At 53.9% G+C, this 14,666-nt stretch overlaps 1 protein-coding gene across 1 annotated transcript; it reads right to left on the reverse strand.

The window, feature by feature from the left end:
• Positions 1-1,071: 1,071 nt before the first annotated feature.
• LOC131212094 (histone-lysine N-methyltransferase ash1) lies at positions 1,072-13,576 on the reverse strand. Its single transcript, XM_058205830.1, has 6 exons — positions 13,356-13,576; positions 12,545-13,274; positions 3,743-11,888; positions 2,545-3,671; positions 2,250-2,462; positions 1,072-1,239 (listed from the first exon to the last, which is right to left on the reverse strand). Exons 1-6 carry the CDS (start codon positions 13,574-13,576, stop codon positions 1,072-1,074), a joined length of 10,605 nt encoding a protein of 3,534 aa, XP_058061813.1.
• Positions 13,577-14,666: the final 1,090 nt, after the last annotated feature.

Here is a 14,666-nt window from a genome sequence, read left to right on the forward strand (position 1 = left end):
TCTGTGTTAATTCGTGTGTAATTTGAAAATATCTTCAACGCGAGATTAATGTGCCTCGACGTTACTCACTACTCATCGAGCGAAACCTTCAACGCACAGTGTAACCTATCCTAGGGGGTTCTTATTCTATCGTTAAAAAAAGCTACCAAAAACAAAGCACATGAAAGGCGTATAAATAAATAACAACATGAGGGCCTCATATTTTTTCTTTTGGGCTGTGAGGCACGACACGCAAGTGCGGTTTGCAGTTTGCGGTTTGAGATAAAAGAAACGCGTTGGGCGAAGCTTCCAAGAGGCGGCACAGACGCTTACTGCATATTATCTGCTTATTTTTGAAAAAAGAAACGTCTAACTAAACCTTAAAAAACGATAAATAGCGCATATAACGTCCATAAACACGCAAAGGTACATCAATGATACACGGAGTGGAGTTTAAGCATACGGAGAGCCACGTCCGTAAGCACTTCGTCGCACTTCACATTCTATAAACGCAATAAAATCGTCGAGCAAAACTAGAATCTCGAATGACATCCTCGTTCGTACAATGTGTTACAATCAACCAATGTTACTCTGACTACTCTATGTGCGCCTGCTTCGCACGGGGCAACTTCTTTTGTAATAATATCATTTGTATTAGCGTGTGTAAATAAAAGATTAATGTCAAATTACTAGTAGAATAAATAAAATAAAATATCATCGGTTGCCAAATGTGTTGTTTTAGCACAACCTTACTCCGTTATAAGGTGCTGTTACGTATAGCGATAAAAAAAACCGATTGGACCAATCTTTTCATTTGCATTAGTTGCTCGACCTAGCGTAGTGAATGACTTTAAAAGTTGATTTCTTCAACATATGACATAGTAGTAATAGTTGCACCTTTTGCTGCTCAAAGTGTCTCCGAGCTCGGTAGCGTAGTGCCAAACACCTGCTCCCAACGGTCCCGATCCAGCGAGGGTGAAACAGATCGAATGCCACACCGACGGACGGATGTTTTGGCTGCTGCGTCGACGGCATTCAATCGTAGCATCGCTTCCATTTGCGACGCCGTTTCCTCCTCTTGCGAACCCACTCTCAAATAATCGGCACCGGGGTCGAGTTGTTGGTCCGTCGCAACCGGGCACCACGCCCGGTCAGCAGGTACGATATGTCGACCACCGGCAGTGCGCCCGGATTGAGCGCCAGCTTCTGCATCAAACGGGACAGGACCTGCTCCAGCCGGTTGCGCTTCTCTGCGAGTGTCTGCGTAATTGGTGGGTTGGTGAAAGAAAATTGGTGCAAGACCAAACAAAGCAAGAGCATATTAATTGTAAATCATGTACCAAAATCAGCTTCATTAACAGCATCCATCATCCGTTTTCGAGTTAATTGTTTTTGTTTTTGTACAGTGATTACTCTTTCCGTTCAGCCACATTCGAGAGTAAGCCTGTGTCGATAGATGCCGCCACAATGGTCGGAAAACAAACAGGAAAGAACGAAACGAAAAAAAAAACGGAAACTAATAATCGGGGCCTTACTCTTGAAGACTTCACCTTAACCTCCGGAAGCAGAGGCGCAAGGGATCGCTCTGCGTTCGATTCGGTCTTAAGATGGGAGGGAAGAAAAAAGACAAAATGGAAACAAATGTTTATGTTACGAGACCTCTCAAGAGCGTAGTTGGCGACGCATGAGTAGAGAGAGAGACAGAGAGATGATCGAAGAAGATGAGAGTGATACTTGTGATGCGGTGCAATTCGTTATTTCAAAAACTGTTAGTTATTTGAAAACAATAATAGTATGAAAAAGACCTTTCCCCGCCGATCGTGTTGAGTTTATGCTACTAAAAAATCGCGGAGTAATAATAACTTGAGAAATTGAACGAAGTTTGCCAACGGAAGTTTAGCGAGCTGCTCACTTCAAGGTCTGTCAGTTATTAGTACTATGTCATATCGCTACTTTTCAATGGGTTCTCTGATTGCGTTCGACTGCTTCTCCTCGACAACCGCGGTAAATTTGAATTGTAAAATGGTTGGCTTACTAACCACAGACCGGTGACCAGTGTGAAGTTAAAATGGAAAAATTATGCCATCAATTTACAGCCCATTAGCTTCCTAATTACTTCTTCAACAAACGTACTTTTTGATAGTGGAAATAAAAAAAAAACATATTCTACATTTAAGCGTGTTTTATGTCAAGCAAGTTTGCCTTTATGGTGGATGAGTGCAATTAATGAGCAACCGAGCGAAGGAAATACGTCGCCCAATGAAACTCACCTTTGGCGGTGGTGGCAACAGCTGCACGATCGGGGTCATCTTCTTCGAACCAATGGAGTGACTTCCACCGCCATTACCACCGATACCGTAGCCACCTGCCGAACCTAGCCCTCCAGCCGTCTGTCCGCCGGTGCCACCGTCGTCCTTCCTGGAGCCTTTCTTCTGCTTGTCTCTGATCGACAGCAAATGCGCCAATGAACCAAGATCGTGAGGCTGCTCGGAATAAGAAGGGAGATCATCAGATACAAATCCATTTCAAAAGAGGCCACCACACACACACTCGGGACCAACTTACCGCAAACGTTTTCGCTATCTTGAGCTTCTGCTCGAACTTGTGGAACGCGTACGACTTCATGCAGACCGGGTGCGAGTGGCGCGAGATTTTCGAAAACAGGCGCGCACTCTTGTCCACGCGCAGCTCACAGATGTAGACGTGCGGTTCGGCGCTATCGACTGGCCGGCCCTTGCAGAAGGTGACCGGATCGAGCACCCAGCACCGATCGACGACCAGCTCGATCGGGATGACCTCGTACAGGGGCACCCGCATCACCTCGTTCGGGTAGAAACGGCGCGTCGGCTCGTGGTACGTTTCGTGCGGCCGCAGATAGTGGTGCCCGTACACGAACCGCCGGCCCTCGCCATCCTTCCACAGGCTCTCCACCCGAAAGATGTCGCACTCGCTATACTCGATCTTGCCGATCGTTTCGTACGTGTGCTTCCGGACGGGCGCTCCGGGCCCGTCGGCCGGATCCGGGTCCATCGGGATGTCCCGCAGCACGTATACCGTGTCCGTTTGGCGGATCTGCAAACTGCCCCGCATCAGCGACACGTAGTACTGGTAGCCCTCCTCGGTGAACTCGTTCAACGGGATCTCGTAGTTGACGGTACGCGGTTCACACCGCTCGCACAGATAGTTGTCCACGTTCGGGTCCGCCTTCGTGCACTCGATGTGCTGCCACACCAGACACTTGGAGCACTGGATCATAAGACCCTCGTCCTTGAACAGCCCGCAGATGCAGCGTATGATATCCTCTGGTTGCTCCTGGCGGCGTCCGCGCTTCGACTTTGGCGGCACCGTCTCGTCCGGTTCCTTTTTCGGCACGAAACCACGCAACAGTTCGTTGTCCTCGCCGATGTACGCCTGCAGTTTGGGCACCTGCTGGGCCTTGCAGGTATAGTAGTGCGATTTGAGGGCCTCCGAAGCAACTCCCTCAGGCGAACTGATGCCAAAGTACTTGATCGCGTTGCTCAGCATGATCAGCAGATCGTCTTCGAACGCCTTCGGTAGCCGATAGGCACCCTGCTCGATGCTGGCCTCGATCTGACCGAGATCGATCGGTTTCGGGATACGCTCGTAGTACAGAGGGGTTTTCTTCTTCGACGGTAGCTGCAGCTTCGCGATATATGGATGCCCTTTCTCATCTGGAATGGATGTTAAACACACAGCACGATCAGCATCGACGATGCACCGTACCGTCGGTCCGCATACTTACCCTTTAGCGTGGCAATCTCAATGCAGATCTCCTTCAGTGCCACCGCAATCCGCGCGGTCTTCTCCAACTCCGGGTCGTCCTCCACAAACGCCAGCCCTCGGGTGCGAATGTTACGCGGACAGCGCAGCGCAGATATTTGGGATGCCAACGAGGGTTTCCCGGTGCCACCCGGTGCTTGCTCACCGGCGGTTCCACCCAACTCCTGCCCGGGCGATAGGCCACTGGTGGACGAGCTCGTCCCGGTACCGGATACCGTCGCCGCTGCCGATGTCAGGGCCGCGGTGCGTTCTTTCTGCTTGCGTATTTTGTTGAGATTCCGCAACAGGAAGCAGTGGTGCTCGACGATGAGACTTCGCTCCTTGGCCGTCGGTGGATGAAACGTGGGAATCGGCGCTCCATTCAGGTGCGCAATGGGTTGGTTCTTTTTCGCTTGCCGTTTGCGCGATCGTGCAGCACTTCGCGGGCTCAACTCGACCACTAGTGCGCCTCCGGAGGACGAACTGCCGGCACCGGTCGTAGCATCTCCACCCTGAGCGCTGGACCCCGTCGGAGCAGATTCTCCATTTGCAGCCTCCGACATTCCGCCCGACACTAACGGGACTGGTTTGATGCGCTGCGATTTTCCTCCGATCACGCCGCGACAGTGTTCGGACCCACACCGGCACGGTTGCCCCTCCGACGGGTTGAACAGGCTGAAGTTGTAATCATAGCACAGTTCCTCGTACGGGTGAATGTCCCGCGCAGCGAACAGTGCCATCCGAAACAACCCGTTCACGGACCACTTTTGCATCTCGCAGTTCGGGGCGCACGAGTGATTCACGAACCGGCAGTCACTGCCCATCCGGTGGCCATCGATCACCAGGCCCCCGTCCAGGTTGAGACAGTAGTGGTGCGTATCGTTTAGGTAGAGGGACCGCATCCGCTCCTTGAACTCCTTCTCCGTCACCACCTCGCCAAGGTATTCCATGATGAAGGTGCCCTTCCGGATCGGTTCCTTGGACCGGATGCCCCAGCCCTTCTCCTCCGTCATGAATCGCTCCAGCCCCGGCGCGTACTCGTGCCGCTGGATGCTCGTGTTCTCGCACCGATCCCCGCACGGGCAGTGCTCCGGAACGCACTCGGTGTATACCATCCGATTGAGGCAATCGTCCCCGCAACCACTGTCCGCCCGGCAGTTGCACTGCGGATTGTCCGTCGACGGGTTCGACTTCACGTCGTAGTACACGTTGGTCCGAATCTTCCGATAGTTCCAGCTCGGCACCGCACTCCGTCCCGGGAGTTTGCCGTTCTCCTGCAACAACCACAGATCGTATGGTAGCTGGAAGTCGCGTACCGTCCGTCGGAGGAACCGCTCACAGTAAGCGGGCGGTGGAAGGAGCGTTTCCGGTGGTACCTTCGGCCCTGCGCCGCCACCACCGGTACCGTCGTCCTTGTAGCAATCGGAAAACAGACCCGCGGCGATGTACTTTTTACGCGGAAGCTTCCGATTTGCCTTTGCGAGTCCACCAGCACCACCGGAACCGGTAGCGGTGACCACATCGCGCCCCTCGGTTGACGAGGCCGACGGTGACGGGGTTTCCAGGAGACGAAAGAAATCCGACGGACCCTCGTCGAGTGGCAGTGGATCGTGCTCCGGTTCTTCGACGCTGCTCGCTGGCTGGGCGGCGTGGGCCGTTTCCTCCGGATCAATCGGTTCCACGATCGGTGCCGTGTTGAGTCCCCGTTTATCGTTAGCGCGCGTAGCGTGACCCGACGTAGGCGTCGTTGGGTTGCTCATCTCTGCAGATGACGCGCCCGGCAACACGATCGATTCCTGGCCACTGCCGCTGGTGTCCGCTTTCTTCAACTTTTTGCTTGGTTTTTCGGTCGACTTTTGCTCGCGCAACGTTTCGTCGCTCTTGCCACGTTTCAAGCGGGACGACAGAAGCACGGCGCACGGCATCGTCATTGGTATGACGGATTTGGTGGCGCTTCGAGCACTGCTTCCGGCCAACCGGGCACTTTCGATAGGCTCACCGCGCTCGCCAACCACCGGAACCGACTTTCGTCCGTCTGGCCGTAGTTTCTTTCCTCGGCCTGGCGTACCGGCAGCGGTCGGGCTTACGGGTGGGGACGAGAGTGCAGGAGAAAGACCACGATCGGGCACTTTCGTCGCGGCAAGATTCGAGACTGCGAGCGGGATCGTTCGAGGGCGACCACGGCCCTGGCCAACGGACTTGGGCGATTGCGGTGTCTGGGGTACCTGACTCGGTGAAGTGGTCCGGGGCCGTCCTCTGGGTCGCCCGGGAGTTTTCGGTGAGCTGACCGGCGGTGGTTCGGACGACGGTGTAATCACGGACTGTAGCCGGGAGATGGAACGCGAGTGGACCCGCTTCAGCAGTGGCATCGAATCCAGCGACGTCGAATCCTCATTATGATGACCAGCGGCTAGTCCCGCTGCTGTGCCTCTTCCGGTGGTTGGGTGTCTTCCCTGTTCCTCCACAGTTCCACTACCGCTGCCCGATGCTGCAGCAGCCAGCGGCAGTTTGCCGAACTCTGCCGGATCGAGCGCCATTGAAGAACTGCGCGTTCGGCGGATCACTCCGGACGTCGGTGATATGTCTAGCGGTGTCTCAGCAGCAGAGGACACGGGCCGTGCGGCCTGCTCCCTGGCGGAGGATTTCTTCCCCGCGGCGATCGACGACGATCTTGCTGAGAGCTTATTATTTTCCTTGTTCTCTTTCGCGGCACTTTTGGCGAGGCTTTCGCCCAGCTTGACGATATTAGGCAGCCTCTCGGAGGAAGCCACCACGACGGAAGCGGATACGCTCTTGCTTCGGCAACGTCCTTCCTTTCCCAGTCTCTCCCTTGCGGTCACTGCCCCAGCTTTGGCCGGCGATAGACGATGCTGTTGATTGACGGAGGAAGATCGTGAGGTCGACTTCGATTTCGGTATTTCAGAACCACCAGAGGACACGGATTTGTTCGCTCCGGCCTTCGATTTACCCTTCCTACCACTGGGTGACGAATCGTCCCTCCTTGACCTCTCCAGCGAGCCTCGATGGTGGTGCGCCAACTGAAGATGCTCAGAAGCGAGCGGATTGATCGACTTTCGGCCACGACCACCACCCGTTGCCGGAGGTGTCGTTGCAACCTCGCGTCCACCAAGCGGAAGCTTGCCCTGAAGCTTTTCCAGACTGACCACCGAAAGCCGCGGTCGTCCGACACCGGCCCGCTCGATGAAACTATCCGTCGGTTCACCAGCCTTCGGGATCCGCTCGCAGGTCGTCGCCGCTCCCGAAGCCTCTTTCTCCCGCATCCGGGAACGTTCCGCTTCGGAAGGTACGTGGCGCGTAAGGTTCGAGGAATCAAACAACTCCGGGCCAAGTTCGGGCTTCAACTCGAGCATACCGTCGAGTTCGAGGGCCGTGGGCCCCCCTTCGCCAAGCTTTTTCTTCTTCTTCTTTACCGTCGGGAAGCCGGTCCGGTTGGGCTTTTTGCGTTTCTTCTTCAGCAGCAAATGGTGAGCACCGGTTTTGGTGAGCAGCTTCTCAAGTACCTTCTCCGAAACTGACCCCGTAACGGTGGCGAGCAATCCACCCGAAATGCCACTGGCCCCGGGTCCTGCCTTCCTTTGGCCAACGGTGGTGGTAAGTAGATCGTCGGCTGATTCGAGCTTCGTTGCAACGCTGCCGGTCGAAGAACTACCGACCGGTGTCGTGCCTTCCTTGGTTAGGCGCGGTGAATCGAGCATTTCCACCTTGGCAATCAACGACGGGATAGAGGCGGCCGGTGGAATGGCTAGCTCCAGATCAACGGTGGGCTCAAACACACCCGGAGGCGGCCCACCGGACGATGGAAGAATGGAGGAAGACGACTGTATGACCGAGGGCCGCGAGGGCGGCGTCGAACGGTGATGGTGGTGGTGGTGATGATGATGGTGAGCGGCACCAACAGCAGGGTCTGAAGCACCACCGGAACGATCTTTCGATGAGGACGACGCCGGATGTCCCGCATCCTGCTGCTGCTGTCGGTGATGCTTTTTCTTGCCACCGCTGGCCATGGAAAGTCCAAGCGTCATGCTGGCGACTTCGCTCAACAATAACCCTCCGGCCTTACCGGGCTCACCGAGCAGACCCACGATCGACCCATTGACGATCGTGAGCGGAGAATCGCTCGACTTAATCTGCTGCAGATGGAGTTCATCGACTGGAACGGGTCCCGGTTCGGGAGACTTTAACAGATGCCGTTTCTTGGGAGTGACGGCTTTCGTTGCGGTCCCAGAGAGAGACGATCCGACCGCTGCCGATGCCGAGCCAGCCGACAGTCGACCGCCACTTCCAAAGGCACATGGATTGATCACCGTGTGGCTTCCGGCGGCGGCGGTGGATGCTGAGGTAACACTCGCGACTCCACTACCACCCGTTTCGTCCACTCCGCTATTGTTGTCGCTATTGTTTCCCTTCTCGCCGGGAGTGAGCAAATAGTGCCGCTTTTTCAGCGGCAACTTGTGATCGTCGGGGCTTTGCGTCGGGAGTGACTTTTTGTTTCGTCGCTTTCCAGTTCCACCAGTTCCAGCTGGACCACCACCCGGGCCTAAGGCACCCGCTGTACCACCAGCACCCGCCAATGACGGTGACTCCGTTATCGTTACGTGTTCCGACGCTTTCCGTTTCTTTACCGAGCGCTTGCTTTGGTGCGGCTTCCCCGGAGGTGGAGGTCCGCTCGCCCCAGCCGATCCCGCAGCGACGCCAGCGTTTTCTTGTGGGACACTTGCTTCGACTACGCGGGACGGTCCGTCACCGTTGGCAGTATCGATACGGCAAAGTACACCGAAGCTTTCGCTTAATCGTTCCACCTCCAGGTTGATCTTCGCTTCCGAGGTTGTAACCTCACCCACAGTGCTTGCGTCCTTCAAGCCGGTGGCCATAGGCCCGCCGAGGCTAGCGCTCGTTGCACCCGGAGCGACCGAGTTTGATCGCAAACGCTTCTTTCTCCGTCGACGAGTGGCTGTCGCGTGCTTCGAACCGGCCGACCGGCTACTGCACCTGCTCATCGTACTCAACCTTCGCTGCCGGATCTTACCACCAGCAGCACCGATCACACCGTGGCTTTTCACCGACATCACCTCCAATCGATCGCTGATGCTCTTCCGACGGCTTCGCTTCGAGCAGACCGATTTCGTGGTCGATGCCTTCGGTATCGTGCCGTCGGCGATCCGGGCCAACAGATCGATCGAACCCACGAGACCCCCAGCAAACGTGGAGGAGTTGGTTTTCTGGAACCGCCGGCTGCATTCTTCCGAGTTTTTTATAACGTTCGCCCTCGAGAGGGGCAGCTTCTTGACCACCTTTCCGTTGCCGCTCGCTGTTTCCGCTTCGTTGGTACTTTCATCTTCGTTGCCCCGTAGCAGGTACGCGGCAAATGCATTCTTCGTCCCCACTGTCGTGCTGCTGAAGCTGTAGATTCCGTCGGATGTCGCACTAGCGCCAGTCGCCGACTGTTTGCTGCTCACCATCGAGCTGAAGACGGCGGCGAAATTGTTGACCGGCACTAGGGGCGTGCTAGCGTGACATTTCGGGGCTAACAGCTGTCCCAGTCCGGTTGCACTTTTGGCGGCTGCCGCAGCCGCTTCTGCTGCGGCTTTCATCTGCAGCTTCTTGACCGACGGAGGGCGTCCCCGCTGTCCCGGTCTTCGAACGACACCACCGACGATTACTGCACCAGCAAGCGGGCCGCTTGCGGATGACTTGAGCTTCAAAGCTGCCGAAGCCGTGGCGGCGACCGAACACGGAGCAGCAACCGGTGGTTTCGGTTTCGTTGCCGAGACGGTGGCCCCCACCGACGATTTCGGTCTAAACCTTCGGTCCGAAACTCGCCGCACTTCGTCGTCTTCCTCACTCTCTGCTGCGATCACTTTTCTCCCACGACCCGGTCCGGGTTGCGTCGCTTTCCGTGGCACGCTTTTCGGGGCCTGCACCTGCTGTGCTGGTTGCTTAGAGATCACCGCACTCGCGTTGGTACTCCGTTTGTTAGCCGCCGCGCTCACCCTCTGACGCCTTCCATCGGCTTGCTCGGCTTTCTTCGCGGTCGCCACTTCGTCACTAACGTTATCGGAACAAAGCGACTCTCGGCTGTCGGCACCGCACGGGTTGCTACTCGTGCTAGTGCTGCTACTGGTGCTGGAGCTGTCCTCGTCGCTCGTACTCCCGAGCGTCAGACCCGCAAGCAGCATAATGTCCAGTTCGCTAACGCTCGATGACTTGCTTCCGCCAGCGATCGCACTGCCACCTGCATTATTATTCTTGCGATCGTTCACATTATTATTGTGATGCTGCTGCTGCGGGTGCTGCGAATCAGTGGCGATCTTCTTGCGGCGTTTCCGGCGTACTTGCTTCCGATGGCGTGTGCTACAGTCGCTACGATATCCACAGCTCCGTGCTCGCCCGTAATCACTCCGGTAGCCACCGCCTCGACAGCTGCGCCTCGATCGTGAACTGTAATCGGACTTGTAACCGGACAGTCGGCTGCGGCCACCAGTACCACCCCCTGTCGCCACGCCACCGTAATCGCTAATGTATCCGCTCTGCGACGCGAGCCGCTTGCTGCAGCAAATCGTCGAATGGCCACCATCGCTTTTGTAACCACTGAGCCGTGGTTCGTGGAACTTTTTACTAATATCGATCTTCTGCCAGTGAGGATCGAGATGATCGTCGGTTGCCGGAGCGCCGCCACCGGTTGCCCGTTGCGCAGGATCCTTCGCTTTTGGTGGACGCCCAACGCCACGCTTTTTGGCCGATCGAGGCGGGTAGAGGACCCGTTCGGTGGCGTACGTGTTTCGATCGAGGCAGGATGTAAGCGAAAAAGACGTGCTACTGCTGTTGCTGTTGATACTGTGGACATTTCGCCCACTACCCGTAGCTCCCACCGAAGATAGTGTCGCTGCCGTAGTTGCAACGTAAGAGGGTGCCATTCCTGTGGCCGCGGATGATCCTCCTGTGACGATCGAAGAATCACGTGTTTCGGCTTTGTTGCGACGTGACGAACCAGCCGGAACTACCCCAGGTACCAGCTTCGTTTTCTCCGTCTTAGGAGACCCGCTCGAACTGTGCGTCGAAAGGATGCCCGAGTCTGGCGACTCACTGACGATGCAAGGAAGGACCTTCGAAGCCGGCACAGCAGCCAGGCTGGATTTCGGCGGACGACCACGACGGCGCACGACGGTTGGTGGAGATGGTGCGGTGATCGGTGCAACGATTGGTGACGCTCGCTGGTCCACCTTCGTCAGCAGGCCACCGTTCATAAGGGGCGTATTTCGACCACAGCCTGATCCCATCGAAGGGGCAGGTGATTCGGTCTTTATTTTTAGCACCTCCAACTCAATACCTCCGCCCGGGCCCGGACCGGCACTTCCTATTGCTGGATCCGCTCCTTCATCCACCGACGACGCGGAGGACGTGGACGAGGATGAGCCGCCCGATGACGACGAAGAGGACGATGAAGACGAACAAGGAGAAGACCTGCCACCACTAGCGGGACCACTGACCGTAACTCCTACCGCCCCTGTAGAGTTTGTTCCCACCACCGTGCTGCTAACGGAGCCCAACATTTGCGTTTTGACCACAAAATCGCGCAACAAGCTCGAAGTGTATTGCTGAGTCGGGCCCCCAGACAGTCCGCGGATACTTTCCGCATCGGAACCACTCTCCACACGCCGGATAGCGGCACTAACCAGTGCCGGAAGTTCGTTGTCGCTCGATCCAAAACCTCCTTCGGCATCACCGGTCAGACCGTCGTCTGCACTGACGGATGTCCCACCGAGTAACGTCGTGGCGGTGCTGTTCGCCGAGGAATTGAGACACGATTTGGCGGGTGTCGACGTCGAAAGTGGTGGCCTGATGAGCATACCGGTATCACCTGTCAGAAGACCATCCTTTCCGCATGCTCCAAAATCACCACCGAACGAAGCAGGAACGCTGATCATCTTTTTGGCACCCTTCGACGGATGCTGCAGGGTATACGCTTTTGTGGTTGGTTCCGATAAGCTGGAGTCTGTTTCGGTTGAATCGTTGGTGCGACTCCGGGCTCCCCTGCTACTGCTGCCACAACTAGGTGCCGGTTTATCGTCATCTTCGTCGCTGCTGCTCGATGACACTGTCAGATTCGTCTAGACACAAGAGAAATTGCGTAAATTTCTAGCGCAGCAACTTTTAAAGCTTAACTTTAATTAGTAACCTCTTGGGAAAGGCAACGTGTCGTTAATGGTTGCTATGTTTACATCTAGCCGATGGTAACGGTACATGAAACATAAAGTGCCTACTGTAATTGAAATGTTTTATTTCCTACGCGTTAAAACCGGAAAGTGTCAGAGCAAAAAGAAACATACGTTGAACAAACTCATGTATGTAAACGAAGCTTAGCCGAGTAGACTAGCTTATCAAAAATATTCCAAAAGTTTAAATTGTTTCTTTACTTTTTTCCGTGGTTTACTGTCCGGTAGACGGTATTATAAAGTTGAGCGCAACAAAATTCTAAACTTGTGCTTCCACGTTCCGGTTATTTTTTTGCTCTCAGCCATGAAACTTGCTCCGTATCGTAGCGAAATTAATGAAAAACTTTTGCATCGAATCTATGCTCCAATTATTCAACGAATGTCGGTCGTACTGCTCCTGTTGCCTACCTCAGAGGACGACGTAGAATAAGTTCACTTCTACTGCAAAAATATGCTTCTCCAACATACGCACGACACTAATTAGCTTGGAGAATTAATTTTCCTCTACCGTACCGTTGCAATAAAAGGTACCATGCACCCAAAAAGATTACCTTTTTCCGTTTCAGCATCTTTTGCTTCTTGGCAGCCGTTCCACTGCTTCTTGTCGTACCCATCATCGTTCTTGTTGCTGCACTTGTGAGACCTCTGCCGGCTGACTTTTTACTACCATGTTGCTGATGCTGAGTATGGCTATCGCCCGCACTACTACTAGAGTCACTGTCACTGTTGCTTGTGCAGGAGGAATAGGATGAACTGGGAGAACTCGAATCACTTTCACAGACGTTCTTTTTCTGCCGACCGGACGAAACCACGATGCCACTGGCCGGTGATCGTTTCATCCCTTTGGCAGAATGCGTTCGATTCTCGGTTCTCAACTTTTTTCCATCAGCAACCTTGGCGTTCGTCGAGGTCGATGATGACTGGTGGTGACGATGATGATGATGATGATGGTGCGAGTCAACGGTGCTCACCGTTGCTCCCCGGCCTACCGACGACTCAATCATGGCACTCTTTCCATCACAAATAGGTCCAGCACCTACGGGGCCAGAAGATGACGGTCCACCTTGTATTGGCGGTAACGCGCTACTTGTTTGGACGCCACCATCTCCGACACTCTGCTGAGTTTGGCCATCCGCCGGCGATGGTACCCGTGGCTGTTGACACGTTTGTTGATGGCTACCTTGCACGGGAGACCCTCCGATCGTCGGAGAAGGCGTTGGTGTGGCATTGGATTGGCTTCGAGGAATGGCTATCTTCATTCGAAGTCCGGCACTGTCGGAACTGAAACGGAAAAAAGGCCATTGTTGGTTATGTTGGTTACAAAAACGAAGAATAATTACAAATGTCCTAGGTTTGTATTACCTCATAACACTAAACTGCTGCGGCTTCTCGGGTGGGACTCCACTATTACTCTTCTTGCTACTCGTTTTGCTCGTGGATGCCGAAGAGGAATCGGAATCGCTGGACGAGTCCGACCCATCGTCGGAATCCGAAGACGACGACGAAGAGGAAGATGATGAGAGGGGCGATTTGCTATTATCGGCCGGATTCGCGTCCGCCGAACTGCTCTTCACGGTTGTCATTTTACATTGATTGTTGACCTAGTTGCTCGCTGGCCAAATGTTTGAGGCCACAATGCACAGCACCATCCAACACTCGGTTTCAATTCCGACCAAGCCTAAGCCGTGCACACGATATGTCGAATGTTTAAGAACTGGACCGAAGTTCAAGCATAGCCTAAAATGGAAAGGATACGACAAGTGTTAGATTTGTATGTTCTCACACATTACCAACCGAACCTACACAACTAATGGACTCGTGTTCGCAGCCCGTAAATTATTCGACTTAGCAAAGTACACCACATGAAAGTGCCAATAATTAATGTGGGAAGAGGCGTAACGAGCATTATGATGGATAACTGTATGAATCATCCATTGGAAGCTTCAATGCTCCGTCGAAACTATCCTTGAGCCCTTTCACAAACTTTTGGCAGGTAGCCAAAGTAAACGGTCCTCACACCCGCAATGACCACGGACAAGGAACGACAGTATCGTCCATCATCCTACGGATGAGGGAGTTGAAAAAACAGGCTGAATTCACAGAGAAAACAAGGGTCAGCAAACGGAACATGATACTCAAGGTTGGGTACGGACAAGTTTATGGGCTAAGTGAAACTATTTGCCCTTGGATTACATCACGTAGGCAAGTGCCGGTTGAAATTTTCGAAATCTGTCAGCTAATTTTTTTTTAAAGCCGTCACAGGCTTTGTTACCTTTTCATCCATGTTACTGTTTTTAAATTTCGGAGCAAATGAGCTCAAAGTGCTAAGTGTGGCTGATTTTTGACGGACATTAACGGCTTTAAACGTTCACGGAGACCTCCAGTTGTGGGATATGACATCATTTCGAAATTCGATGCATACCCTGTGTTTAGTTCGCGAAGACGATTGCTATAAGGCTGGGAAACGAAAACAACAATCCGAGTATATTGGTAATATTGAATTCAGGGAATGAAAAATGCAACTTTTTAATGAAAATTAAATCAAAAGGAATTGTACGAAAAGTGTGCTAAAAAGGTTCTAGCTCAGCCGCAGCGGCACGAAGCAACAGTAAGTTTGCATGTTTCGTTCACATTCACCGCTTACGAACAAATATCGATTTTTCATAATTCCAG

Source organism: Anopheles bellator, chromosome 2 (assembly GCF_943735745.2).
Source record: "Anopheles bellator chromosome 2, idAnoBellAS_SP24_06.2, whole genome shotgun sequence".
Taxonomy (NCBI): Eukaryota; Metazoa; Arthropoda; class Insecta; order Diptera; family Culicidae; genus Anopheles; species Anopheles bellator.

Coding starts and splice junctions, on each gene's coding strand:
- LOC131212094 (XM_058205830.1), bottom strand. CDS start 13,576: ATGACAACCGTGAAGAGCAGTTCGGCGGACGCGAATCCGGCCGATAAT. Junction 11,889..12,544: donor AGATGCTGAAACGGAAAAAG/GTAATCTTTTTG, acceptor TCTTGTGTCTAG/ACGAATCTGACAGTGTCATC. Junction 3,672..3,742: donor TGAGATTGCCACGCTAAAGG/GTAAGTATGCGG, acceptor CATCCATTCCAG/ATGAGAAAGGGCATCCATAT.